The sequence below is a fragment of the Myotis brandtii genome, unplaced genomic scaffold (assembly GCF_000412655.1).
Source record: "Myotis brandtii unplaced genomic scaffold, ASM41265v1 scaffold1332, whole genome shotgun sequence".
Lineage (NCBI taxonomy): Eukaryota > Metazoa > Chordata > Mammalia > Chiroptera > Vespertilionidae > Myotis > Myotis brandtii.
This window is the reverse complement of record NW_005354726.1, coordinates 109,244-121,288: the sequence shown is the minus strand read 5'-3', so window position 1 is coordinate 121,288 and position 12,045 is coordinate 109,244. Positions and strand designations below refer to the sequence as shown.

The 12,045-nt window shown below is 38.4% G+C and overlaps 1 protein-coding gene across 2 annotated transcripts in view; it reads left to right on the top strand.

The window, feature by feature from the left end:
* Window positions 1-12,045, top strand: part of GRM3 (glutamate receptor, metabotropic 3) — a 200,801-nt gene that overhangs the window by 163,419 nt on the left and 25,337 nt on the right. For both annotated transcript variants that reach the window (XM_014534863.1, XM_014534862.1), the window contains exon 4: window positions 10,462-11,528. In XM_014534863.1, coding sequence (XP_014390349.1) covers window positions 10,462-11,528 — 1,067 coding nt within the window. The remainder of the gene's footprint in view (window positions 1-10,461; window positions 11,529-12,045) is intronic.

Below are 12,045 nucleotides of genomic sequence, written 5' to 3'. Positions count from 1 at the left end.
ATGTTGCATAACTAATACATGTTACATGTTACATGTAATATATAAGAATATATTATGTAATTATATATAATTGTTGTTCTTAAGGGATATGTTAAGGTTTTATCACCAAGTTAATTTTTTCTACCTTATTAATTTAACACGATTGGAGGAAGAGTGGAAATAAGAATCATATGAGCTAAAATGATTTCTGAGGTTGATGAATTTCCAGGAATATTTTCTAAGAGGCAACAAAATAACCAGATTTATGATACCCTTAACACTGTTATTTTTTGAATAATTCAAATTAGAAACTTTGGCACAAATTGAGGAGAAAAATGTAAAGCTGTTACTTGGAATTTTGTCACCTTAATTATTTCCAGTGGAAAAGAAGCTCTTTCAGGAAATGGGGTTTGGAATTTTTTAACAATGTGTAGATGTGTTTGATGACCTGACAAGGTCCCTTAAAATCTTGTGGTTCAATAAAGCAGCCCCTCTCTGTGAAGACAGGAGACCATGCCGTGCTACAGTGGCTCAGGAAAAACATGACAACCTGACAATAGACCTGCATGCTGGGAGGAGAAGTAATTTATTTCCCCTCTATTCTCTGTACATGATACTACACAGAGTCAAATGCACGTCCATGCACGCGTAAGGCAAGAGAATAGAAATTAATTTGCTTCACTCATAGAATTTCAGCCACTGCATGCTAAGCTGCTATGCTTATTTCTGGAAAGTTCATCTTTGAGGCTGAATAGAATTCCTGTTGTTCTGCTTTTTATATAAAGTAGTATATTGTTTGCTTAAAAATGGAAAGCTCATTTTATTAAGTATTTTTGTTCCTGTGATTCTGTTCTTTGGAACATGAATTCCGCTACCATTTTTCAAATGCATTTCTGAATACTTCGCACTGCGGAGTTACTAGCCCCTCTCTGACAGGGATTTTCTCAGTCATTTTCACCTCTGTCCACATCACAGTTCACTCTGCTGCGGCATTTAGATCCATAGCACAGCAGGTGAAGCGATGTAAGGGCAGAACAATGGGAAATACACACCTTCTTTTCTTTTAAGACAGGGATATGCACTTCTATCCAGCTTCATTTTGACAAGTCTTTCTCCCTCCGCACCCCCCACCCCGCTTTTTTAAAAAGTGTATGCTCTACTACTCAACAGAGTCACATTTAAAACATGAGGACAGATTAAATTTGTCCTCAGAATGTACAACTTCTTTTCACAAAATTGAAAACCATTGGTGAGGGTTGCAGTCACCGTATTCTCAGGCGCTTGGGTTTGTACACATTAAACAGGAGAAAAATCCCGAGACCCCCTGAATGCTCCCCACAAATGGCTACTCTTGTTGTGAGTCTGTCCTAAAATGGTGCACAGTAGGGCCTCCATATCCATGACTTTCACATCTTGACTCAACAACCATCAGATTCGAAATATTTAGAAAAAAAATCCTAGAAAGTTCCAAAAACCAAAACTTTAAATTTGCCAGGTGCCGAGGCACTACACTGAATCCACATGAGCGCTTGGGTTTGTACACATTAAACAGGAGAAAAATCCCACCGAGACCCCACTTAATGCTCCCCACAAACGGCTACTCTTGTTGTGAGTCTGTTCTAAAATGGTGCACAGTAGGGCCTCCATATCCACAACTTTCACATCTTGACTCAACAACCATCAGATTCAAAATATTTAGAAAAAAAATCCCAGAAAATTCCAAAAACCAAAACTTTAAATTTGCCAGGTGCCAAGGCACTACACTGAATCCACATGAATGAAGTGATGTGTAGATGTACTTTGTGGTAGTCTATCTGCAAATATCGGTCACATGCAAATGTTACACATTTTACATAAGGGACCTGAGCATCTGCGGATTTGAGTGTCCTTTGGGGTCCTGGAACTAATTAATCCCCCGCTGATACCGAGGGGCGACTGTATGACATGACACCTACTCCAGCTACACACAAGAAATCGCTTCTTTCCTAGAATGTGACTGATAGTAAGGAGACATCCAGCTGAGTTGACTGATTTTTCAGAAATGAATAAAAGGAAAGCCATGGGGACCTGTGTGAAATGGGGCCTGTGGTAGAGGTGGAGGTAGAGTGGGGCCAGGGTTCAGTAAAGGTGTTGATGAATGTGAAGAAGTGAGGGTTTTGAAAGAGAATATTGAAGGGAGTATGTAAGCTGGAAATGACTGTAGGGAGGGGAAAAAACTCGGTAACAGTAACCTCAGTATGATAACACCATAAAGAATCAATCTGGCATGGGTGTTTTCAATTTACTAAGAGGTTTGAGATTACCAAAATATTTCTAGAAATTTAAGTATTATTAAGAAATATTAAGTATTATTAAGTATTATTAAGAATTATTAAGAAATATTTAAGTATTATTAAGTAATATTAAGAAATATTTCTCAATCTTGGCACTAGTGACACGTTGGGCTGCATGATTGTTGTGAGGGTGTGCTCTGTGCATTGTAGAATGATTAGCAGCCCAGGCCTCTACCCACTAGATGCCAGTGGAGGTCCCCACCCTGAGTCATGACAACCAACAATGTCTCTATACATTTCCACATGTTATCGAGGCGGGTAGAAGCACCCACAGCTGGAACCACTGGCCTAGACCAACGGTTTTTAACGTGGGCTGCATAGTGAGAAAGTAAACTATCAAAGTACAAGTACAGAGGCCCATTTCCTAAGCCTGATATTTAATTGGTCTTTGGTATAACTGTTACCGGCATGTTTTCTACATTCCTGAGATGATGCCATTCAGTTTCTGAAGTATTATAATCCCTTTAGAAAACAATTAGGGAATACCTACTATGTGCCCAGCATCCTTAAATGATGAGAGCACAAAGATGAATGAGACATTGTCCTTGGCCTAGAGAAGCTTAGGATCTAGTGAAGAGATGGACACATAGCAGATACTTTTCTGATATGTTACAGTCAATGTCCTTAAAGTTAAATGTGCAGGACACTGTGTCAGGACAGAGGGGGAGCTGATAGCCTAAGGGCACAAGGTTTGAGCTAGCACTACAGTTCCACCTGAATGTCTGAAATTCCAAGGCAGCAACATTAAAGTAGTAAGGCAACTGGATTCGCATGCATAGCAGTTTTACTACTGTGTACATATGCACACATACATGCACTCGTATACACACACACAACAGAAATGCATCTATTATAGGAATAGTCATAGCAGCAGATAGGAGATGCTCTCAGTGCCTCACCCAAAGCCCCTTAGCTCTCACTGTTCTCATACATGCCACTGACTCTGCTAGGGAGCTTTCTCTGGCCACAGGAGTATGCTCTGCCTGTACCTAGAGCAAGCCAGAAATGCCATGGCATTACCACCCTGAAGCAGCCATCAGCCAATGACAAATAAGAGTTGTCCCATCCAAGCTAGTGAGTAAGATGGGGTATTATGTCCTGACTAGCCAATGACAAATAAGAGTTGTCCCATCCAAGCTAGTAAGATGGGGTATTATGTCCCAATCCCCATTCTATGCCATCTTCCCAAATACCCCAGTGAGAATGAGACCCACGTGTGCTCTTCGATGCACTCTATATTGGATTCCCTCTCCTGTCTATATCTTACTTCTTCACTCCCCTGTAAAATCCCAAATCAACTTCTTGAACTCAATTCTATGTCTTTGGGTTTGCTTCTGGATAACCCAGCTAAAGACACAGCATTATTCATAAAGGCTACAGACTTAAAGAAAGAAAAAACACACAAATGTCCACTATAGAAACATGGCTAAAAAAAAATTGTGGCACATCCATATAATAAAATACTATGCATCAATAAAAATGAACCAATTATAGCTTCTCATCACTACTGGAATGAATCTCGCCAAAATAAATAATACATGCTTCATGATTACATTAATATAAAGTTTAATATCAGGCAAAACGTGTTAGAACTAAAAGGTATGGTGGTGGTTATCTTCGGGAAGGGAGGGTAGATAGGGACAGGAACAACGGCAATGTTCCATTGCTTAACATCCATAATGTTACATAGAAATGTTCAGCTGGTGATAATTCACTTATTTTTACCCTTTTTTGTATATGTATTTCAATTAAATGTTTTTTAAAATCTAAACATTCATCATCGAGGATGTGAGAAAAGCGGATGATGTAACAGGGAGGGCAGGAGCTGGGGAAGAGCGGGCAGAAAAAGATGTGATAGTAGCATTAGCTCACATTAGGGAGGGTCCGTAACCAAAGATTCAGTAGCCACCATGAGACTTCCAGCTAAAATCAATAAAATAAGCAGAGGAGGGCCCTGGGCCTTCTCCTTGCGCTGAGAGGTAGAGGGGATCAGAATCTCTATCACTTTTTCTCACTGCTATTTTGTCTGTGCCTTGCCTCCACAGTCATCATTCTAAGAGTAAACTGTTCCTTTCTGAGCTGCCTTGAGTATTGAAAATTTCAGCAACAAAATGTAGAATCTACATAGGGAAACAAATAAAATGTATGATGACGCATTAGAAGTGTTACCCATGCTAACTTTTCTCCAGAACTAAAGAAAGTTCTTTTCAAAGTCATGAAACAAATAAAATGTATGATGACGCATTAGAAGTGTTAGCCATGCTAACTTTTCAGAACTAAAGAAAGTTCTTTTCAAAGTCATAACATTGTTCTTAGAAAGCCTCTTTCAATGGCTCTTCTCAAACATTCACGGTGCACCTTTGGTACTTAATGAGCATTTTGCACAGGTAAGACGGAGCATCAAAGGCATCTAGGTGGTCCTTTGCCATAGCAGCTACGCTCTGTTGGTAAATAACTGTGGAAATGCATCGGCAATTTTGTTCCTAATTGGTAGGTAAATTAATTACCGATAGCCAAGGGGTCATTCTTATTCTTTCCTAACTCCCTGCCGCCTGATGCTTGTAAAAGATTTTGTTTGCTCTAGTCAAAGGATTTTGATGTCTTTACCTCTTGACCTCTAAAAGATCTTTCAAGGGAGATGCCATTTTATGTCTTCTCATCCATGTCTTTATTCCAGTTCATCAAATTAGTTCACAGAAACCTCCGTGGGGGCCTGGTTGTAAAGTGTAAAACCGGAGCCACGTTGCTGTCAGTAGCTCTTGCAATCTTCATTAGTATTTATGAACGTGGACCCAGGCAGTGGCAGTTACGTTCCCATTACTGGAAGCCTCTTAAGAGTCCCATTATTGTCTTACCTTCATTGGACTTCTGTCTGAGAGGAAAAAAATAAAGAGCCGATTTAATTTTCTCGCGCCATTGACCTGTGATATTTGTAAGGCCTAGACTCGCCTCATCTCTACCAAGTGGGCCCTAGGCGGACTGGTCATCTTGATACTAAACTTCTCAAATAAATTCATTTGAGACCGGGGTCAGATAATAGATAATAAGCTAAACTGAGAGGTCATCTTCCTGACTTGAAGGCTCCTTCTGTACAGTAGGGACCTGGTTGTGAGGAACTAGTATAGCGAGGGGCTTGAAATTCAATTTTGGAGAAGGTTTTTTTTGGGGGGGAATGGGGGGGATCCACCATCTTCCTAGTTCTTTCTTCTCCCTTTAGTTTGGCTTTTTCATGCTGTTGCAACAACAAAAGATGAAGGAATTTGTTTTCCATCTCAAATGATTCTTGCTCCGTTGAAGAGATTCAGCTGGAGAAACGGGAAACTCCCCCGAGTTTCCTCACTCTAGAGAACTACACAACTGATCTCCAGAGAACCATGTGATAGCTCAGTGGACTGTCACTATTTCCCACATGAGCCATTTGACTTAGAGGTAGCTCATGATTTGGGAAGGTGACAGGATCAATCCCCTAGGCCAGTGATGGCGAACCTATGACATGCGTGTCAGAGGTGACACACGAACTCATTTTTTTGGTTGATTTTTCTTTGTTAAATGGCATTTAAATATATAAAATAAATACCAAAAATATAAATCTTTGTTTTACTATGGTTGCATATATCAAAAAATTTGTTTATGTGACATGGCACCAGAGTTAAGTTAGGGTTTTTCAAAATGCTGACATGCTGAGCTCAAAAGGTTCGCCATCACTGCCCTAGGCCTTCAAGCTTCTCTGTCCCTTGAAGTGACTCCAGCAGCACCTGAGAAAGAGCTTGGTTTTCTCTCCTGCCCCTCACTACCCTAGCCAAGCATATTCGGAATAACCATTCAGAAACAGGATTATCCTCACATGTGGACGTTTGACAGACATGGTTTACCTCTTCTTCTGGCTCTCCTTTCATTGTTTCTCATTCTAGGACAGACACAGCAACCATTTATCCCAAGCTGAAGATCAGGGCACTTCTGCTGACAACGGATCTTTTAGAATTTATAATGCACTTTTTTGAAGTATTACTTGAATGTGTTTTATGTATTTAAATGATTTAGACACTAGACCATCCCTTAATACATGTACATAATTTTTACATGAATTTAGCAAGTTTATAAGAAAGAGTAACAGTCTCTTGCTTCATCTTTTCTTAGGCCAAGTCCATTATCTTTGAATCTTTTGATAATGTCCTCCCTCTATTTCCTCTTTCTCTCTTTCTGGAACTGCTGCTGATTGAATGTTCAAATTTCACAAAATATTCACTAATTTTCCTGCTTTATTTTTATTTTACATCTTAGTATTTTTGTCAAATTTTGAGAGTTTTCTCAAATTTATCTTTCAATCCTCACATTGAGTCTCTCTTTCTCCTATTTCATTTTCAAAGCTCATCCTCCTTCTCTGAATGTTCCTTTTGAGAATACACCGTACCTATCTCATAGATGCAACATCTTCTCTTATCTCTTTGAGCACATTATTGTTTTAAACCTTTTCTCCCTGCATTGTTTCTACTCCAAGTTTCTTTTTTCTGGGTGTGTCCGTCACTCTTTTTCAGGTTAGAAGTTTACTTAAATGTCTGGTAATCCTTAATTGTCAATTTATGTTTTCCTATTTTATCTCCTATTTTATTTGCCAAACTGCTATATATGAGTTCCCTTGGCTCTATTTCAAGAATGAGCAAAAGTTTTATGGAATGCATTATATAGTAAATATTTTAGGGCTATGGATCTCTGGTGCAACTACTCAACTCTACTATTGTAGTGGGAAAGTAGCCATAGGTTATATGTTAACAAATGAGTAAAGCTGTGTTCTAATAAAACTTTATTTGCAAAATAGGTAATAGGCAGAATTTGCTCATGTGCCATAGCTTTCCAACTCTTTCTCTATATCAATGTTGATAGTTTATATTTTTATACTTTTCAATAGCAAATATTTATTTTGGCAAAAAAACAAAAACAGAAAAAGAGAGATAAAGCAAACATGACAAAATGTTAACAAATAGTTAATTCTAGGTGATTCCAATGCTACATGTCCATATACTCTCTTTCATTATTTCTCTAGGTTTGAAATTTTTCATAATAAAAAGGTAGGGAGGAAAACACTGATGAAAAGTCTAACTACATTCTGCCCTGACATATTAAAATAGCCTCATGGTAAATAGTGGCAACATTATGTAAAAGCCAAAGCTAAAGTCCTTACTTAGGATCTTTAAAAAATGTATTAATGTTCAACATTTTCAAATAATTAAGAAAAAGTGGGATTTGAAACATTATTTACTATATTTCCAGTAACAAGAATCAATATCAGGATTCTTTTGTTATATCAAACTATTCTATGCTTAGAAAAACTGTATTAAAAAATTTAGGGACTTCTTTCATATGTTACAAATAAGTAAAACGTTGAATATTTTAACACATTTTACATCAAGTGTAAGAACCTCAGATGTGTTATTAACTTTGCTATTCTTAACTAGATAACCAGTCTCCCCCAATATTCTATTGATGATATTAGATGATTTCAAGAAAAGATTTGTAAAAGGAAAGTTTTACATCTGTAGTGTTTGTTATTAATTATCTCACATGTCAACAATCTTACCAGTAACCCTCACCAGCTCAGAACACAAAAAACAGTCTATTTTTCTCACCTGTTAAACATATTACTTTTAAGAAACTTACATTCCAGAACAGCTGTGAAAATAGTGAAATATTTAAATTAAAGATAGAAAACATTTCTTTTAGAAACATTTTCCTGAAAATCTAATAACATCAACCGAACACTGGTGGAGATTGATTGTGTAGAGTAAAATAATTAATAACACATCTGAAATTCTAGTATACTTGATGTAAAGTGCATTAAAATATTTGACATTTTACTTATTTGTAACATATGGAAGGAGTCTGTAAAATTTTAAACAAAAATTTTCTAAGCATAGACTAAACAAATTTAGTGTTATGTGATATAAGAATTCTGATATTGATTCTTACTCCTGAAAATGCAGTAATAATGTTTCAACTCCTTTGTTCACTTGTCCTAACATATATTAAACCATAGTGGGAAACTATGATAGTTGCAAAAAGGTCACCGTGCCTTGGAACTGGATCAAGAGAAACAGCATATAACATAGAGAGTTTAAATCATGCAATTTAATATTGCAAGTGTCATAAATCAGTGGAAATGATCAATATATTGAGTATTTTATATTTCTTTATAATTTACAAATTAAGGAACAGAGTGGAAAAGTTAATTTGCCTAAGGACTTATGACTATTATAAGACATAAACGAGAATCACATATACTTTTTCTAAATCAAAACCCATGTACTCATCCACTATATCATTCTGTCTTACTATGAACAAAGATACATGTGTTTGGTTTGGTGAAAGTGGCAAAAAGCTAGATGAAGGTTAGTCAAGTCAAATGGCAGGTGATATTACAAGATCACTAAGAGAAAAAAGTCATAATAAGTGAGGAATAAATTTGGTATAAGGGACTACAGTGACTAACAGACTTTATATATGGTATGAAATGTTCCTGTAAACCACCTAGCCAGCCCCCAAGGGCACCTATAGGTCCTCAGCAGGAAAGGGCTATCTGGTAACATTTGAAGTTTTATTTCATTAAGGAATCAAGGGGTGCTTTTTCTCCATAAAATAACTGCACCCAAGAACAATAAGATGTTTCCCACCTGGTGAACCAACGTGAGCCTCAGAAATGGTGGAACAGAGCTCAGGGAGGAGACAACAAAGACAGCAAATCCCTGCAGTGTCAGAAATCACAGTGTCCTCCAAATTCCACTTTCTCGTGTCATAGTAGTGTTGTAATTGGGCACACTAGCTAAACCACATTCACAGGCCTCTCTTGAAGTTGGGTGTGGCCCTGTAACTAACTTCTAATCAATAATTTAAGAAATTGGTATAACTGCTTCACACTCTCCTTTCCCCCTGATGAAGACAAGGCTCTGGAAATTGGTACAGCTCCCACATATAAGGAACCTGGGTTCCTGAATCACCGAGTGGAGGAGAGACACCCACTAATGACGACCGTAGACTGCTGCATGCGGAAGAAATAAAATGCTATTGTGTTTGAGCCATTAAACTATTTTGGGTCTATTTTTCAATATGGGTAAGCCCAATCTAAGACAATTGGTCTATGCATCATTCAGACATAAGCACCATTCTTCTACATTTGAGGAAACAGCAAAGTTTGGCTGTTGGAAATAATATGTACACAGTAGTTCAGAGTAGGTGACATAACAATTGGTGATGAGAGTGGCAGCAGATATTGGCGAGAGAGACATGATGAACAGAAACTAGAAGAGGAGAAACATAGATGCTTAGAGAGCTGCTGCTTAGGAAGTCACAGAGAGCTATACCAAAGGGACAAGGTTCAGAGCAGGTCATTTGACTGAGAGCTACTGACCCTTTACAGTTGGGAACAAACTTTGAAGCACAATTATCCACCTTCTTCAGACTGTTGGTGCCTTAAAAATATTCAGGTTATATGTGTTTGTGTGGATAGGAACATGCTATACACGGATACATGCATATATGTAGTCAGAATGTATATACTCCAACCTGTGAAAATATTAACACTGAAGGATTTTAGGTAGATTTTCTGTTTTTCCTGTTGAATCATTTAAACTGTTTAAAAGAAGCATACCATACATACAGAGTGAAACATTTTTTTTTCATTTCGAGGAAGAAAAATTCTATTAATTGTATATTTTCACGAAAAAATTTAAGTGGCTATCTATAAATAAATATGTAATAAGGATGAGATACAAAGTTTTGTCCAATTCCTACTGTGAAATCTTTCAAGAAATGAATATTTACACACCACAGAGAATATGACCACATGTTTGCCAGTTCTCCTGTTACACAATAAGCTCCTTTGAAGGCTGGCTCTGTATTGTGTTCCTGATTATCACTGGCACTTGGCACGCAGGAGGCACTGAGGACTGTTAAGTGAATGAATTTATGAATACATGAGTATTCTAGTAGCTTTTAACGTGTAAATTCAATGGTAATTGTTACATTATTTCAGCTCTGGAATCCCTATTCCCTGTTATTTCAGTTTTGCTAAGTATATGACAAAGTAATTGATCACACCTAAGACACCTAAACAGTGTTCCTTCTCTTTTCTTTCTTTCTTTCACTTTACATGTCACAGCTCCATTCAACCCAAATCAAGGTGCAGATAGCATTGTCAAGTTTGATGCTTTTGGAGATGGAATGGGACGGTACAACGTGTTCAATTTTCAGTACGTGGGTGACAAGTATTCCTACTTGAAGGTTGGTCACTGGGCAGAATCCTTATCACTGGATGTCGACTCTATCCATTGGTCCCAGAACTCAGTCCCCACTTCCCAGTGCAGTGACCCCTGTGCCCCCAATGAAATGAAGAATATGCAACCAGGGGATGTCTGCTGCTGGATCTGCATCCCCTGCGAGCCCTACGAATACCTGGCTGATGAGTTTACCTGTACGGATTGCGGCCTTGGGCAGTGGCCCACTGCAGACCTATCTGGCTGCTTTGACCTTCCTGAGGACTACATCAGGTGGAAAGATGCCTGGGCCATTGGTCCAGTCACCATCGCCTGCCTGGGTTTTGCGTGCACATGCATGGTTGTGACTGTTTTTATCAAGCACAACAACACACCCTTGGTCAAAGCATCAGGCCGAGAGCTCTGCTACATCTTGTTGTTTGGAGTTGGTCTATCCTATTGCATGACATTCTTCTACATTGCCAAGCCGTCCCCAGTTATCTGTGCATTGCGCCGCCTGGGACTTGGGACCTCCTTCGCTATCTGCTACTCAGCCCTGCTGACCAAAACAAACTGCATCGCCCGCATCTTCGATGGGGTAAAGAATGGCGCTCAGAGGCCAAAGTTCATCAGCCCAAGTTCTCAGGTTTTCATCTGCCTGGGTCTGATCCTGGTGCAAATTGTGGTGGTGTCTGTGTGGCTCATCCTGGAGGCTCCGGGCACCAGGCGGTACACCCTTCCAGAGAAGCGGGAAACAGTCATCTTGAAGTGCAATGTCAGAGATTCCAGCATGTTGATCTCACTTACCTACGACGTGGTCCTGGTGATCTTATGCACTGTGTACGCCTTCAAAACCCGGAAGTGCCCAGAAAATTTCAATGAAGCCAAGTTCATTGGTTTTACCATGTACACCACCTGTATCATCTGGCTGGCCTTCCTCCCTATATTTTATGTGACATCAAGTGACTACAGAGTAAGTCTTTCAGTGGTTTCTTCTTTTCCTTCTTCTTTTATCCTGCCAATGCTTTGCTATGTAAGATTTAAAATAGACTCCATTTATTTCATCTCAGCAATTAGGTAGGTAATTACAAATGCCATGATGAACCGCCATATTATACATGGAAATCAATTCACTATGTTTTAAAAGTGTTTCATCAGTGCCTACTATGTGCAAAGCATAGGGCTAGGCACAGAGAGGAAGATAAATATAAATCATGGTCACTCAAGCAATTTATAAACAAGTGGGAGAAAATGTACTACACAGTCACACATACCTCTAAAACTTTTAATTAAATTTCAAAAGTGAATGATAAGCAAATAAAACTTAAACCACTAAAAGCCTAATGAGAGTACTTCAAATTAGACACAGGAGGACCTGGCTACCACAGAGCGATATATATACATATCCAAGTAACCTAATTAAGTCATTATTCATATGGTCTTCAGTAATATATAGTTCAAATTTCTGGGCTTCTATATCATCATCTCTT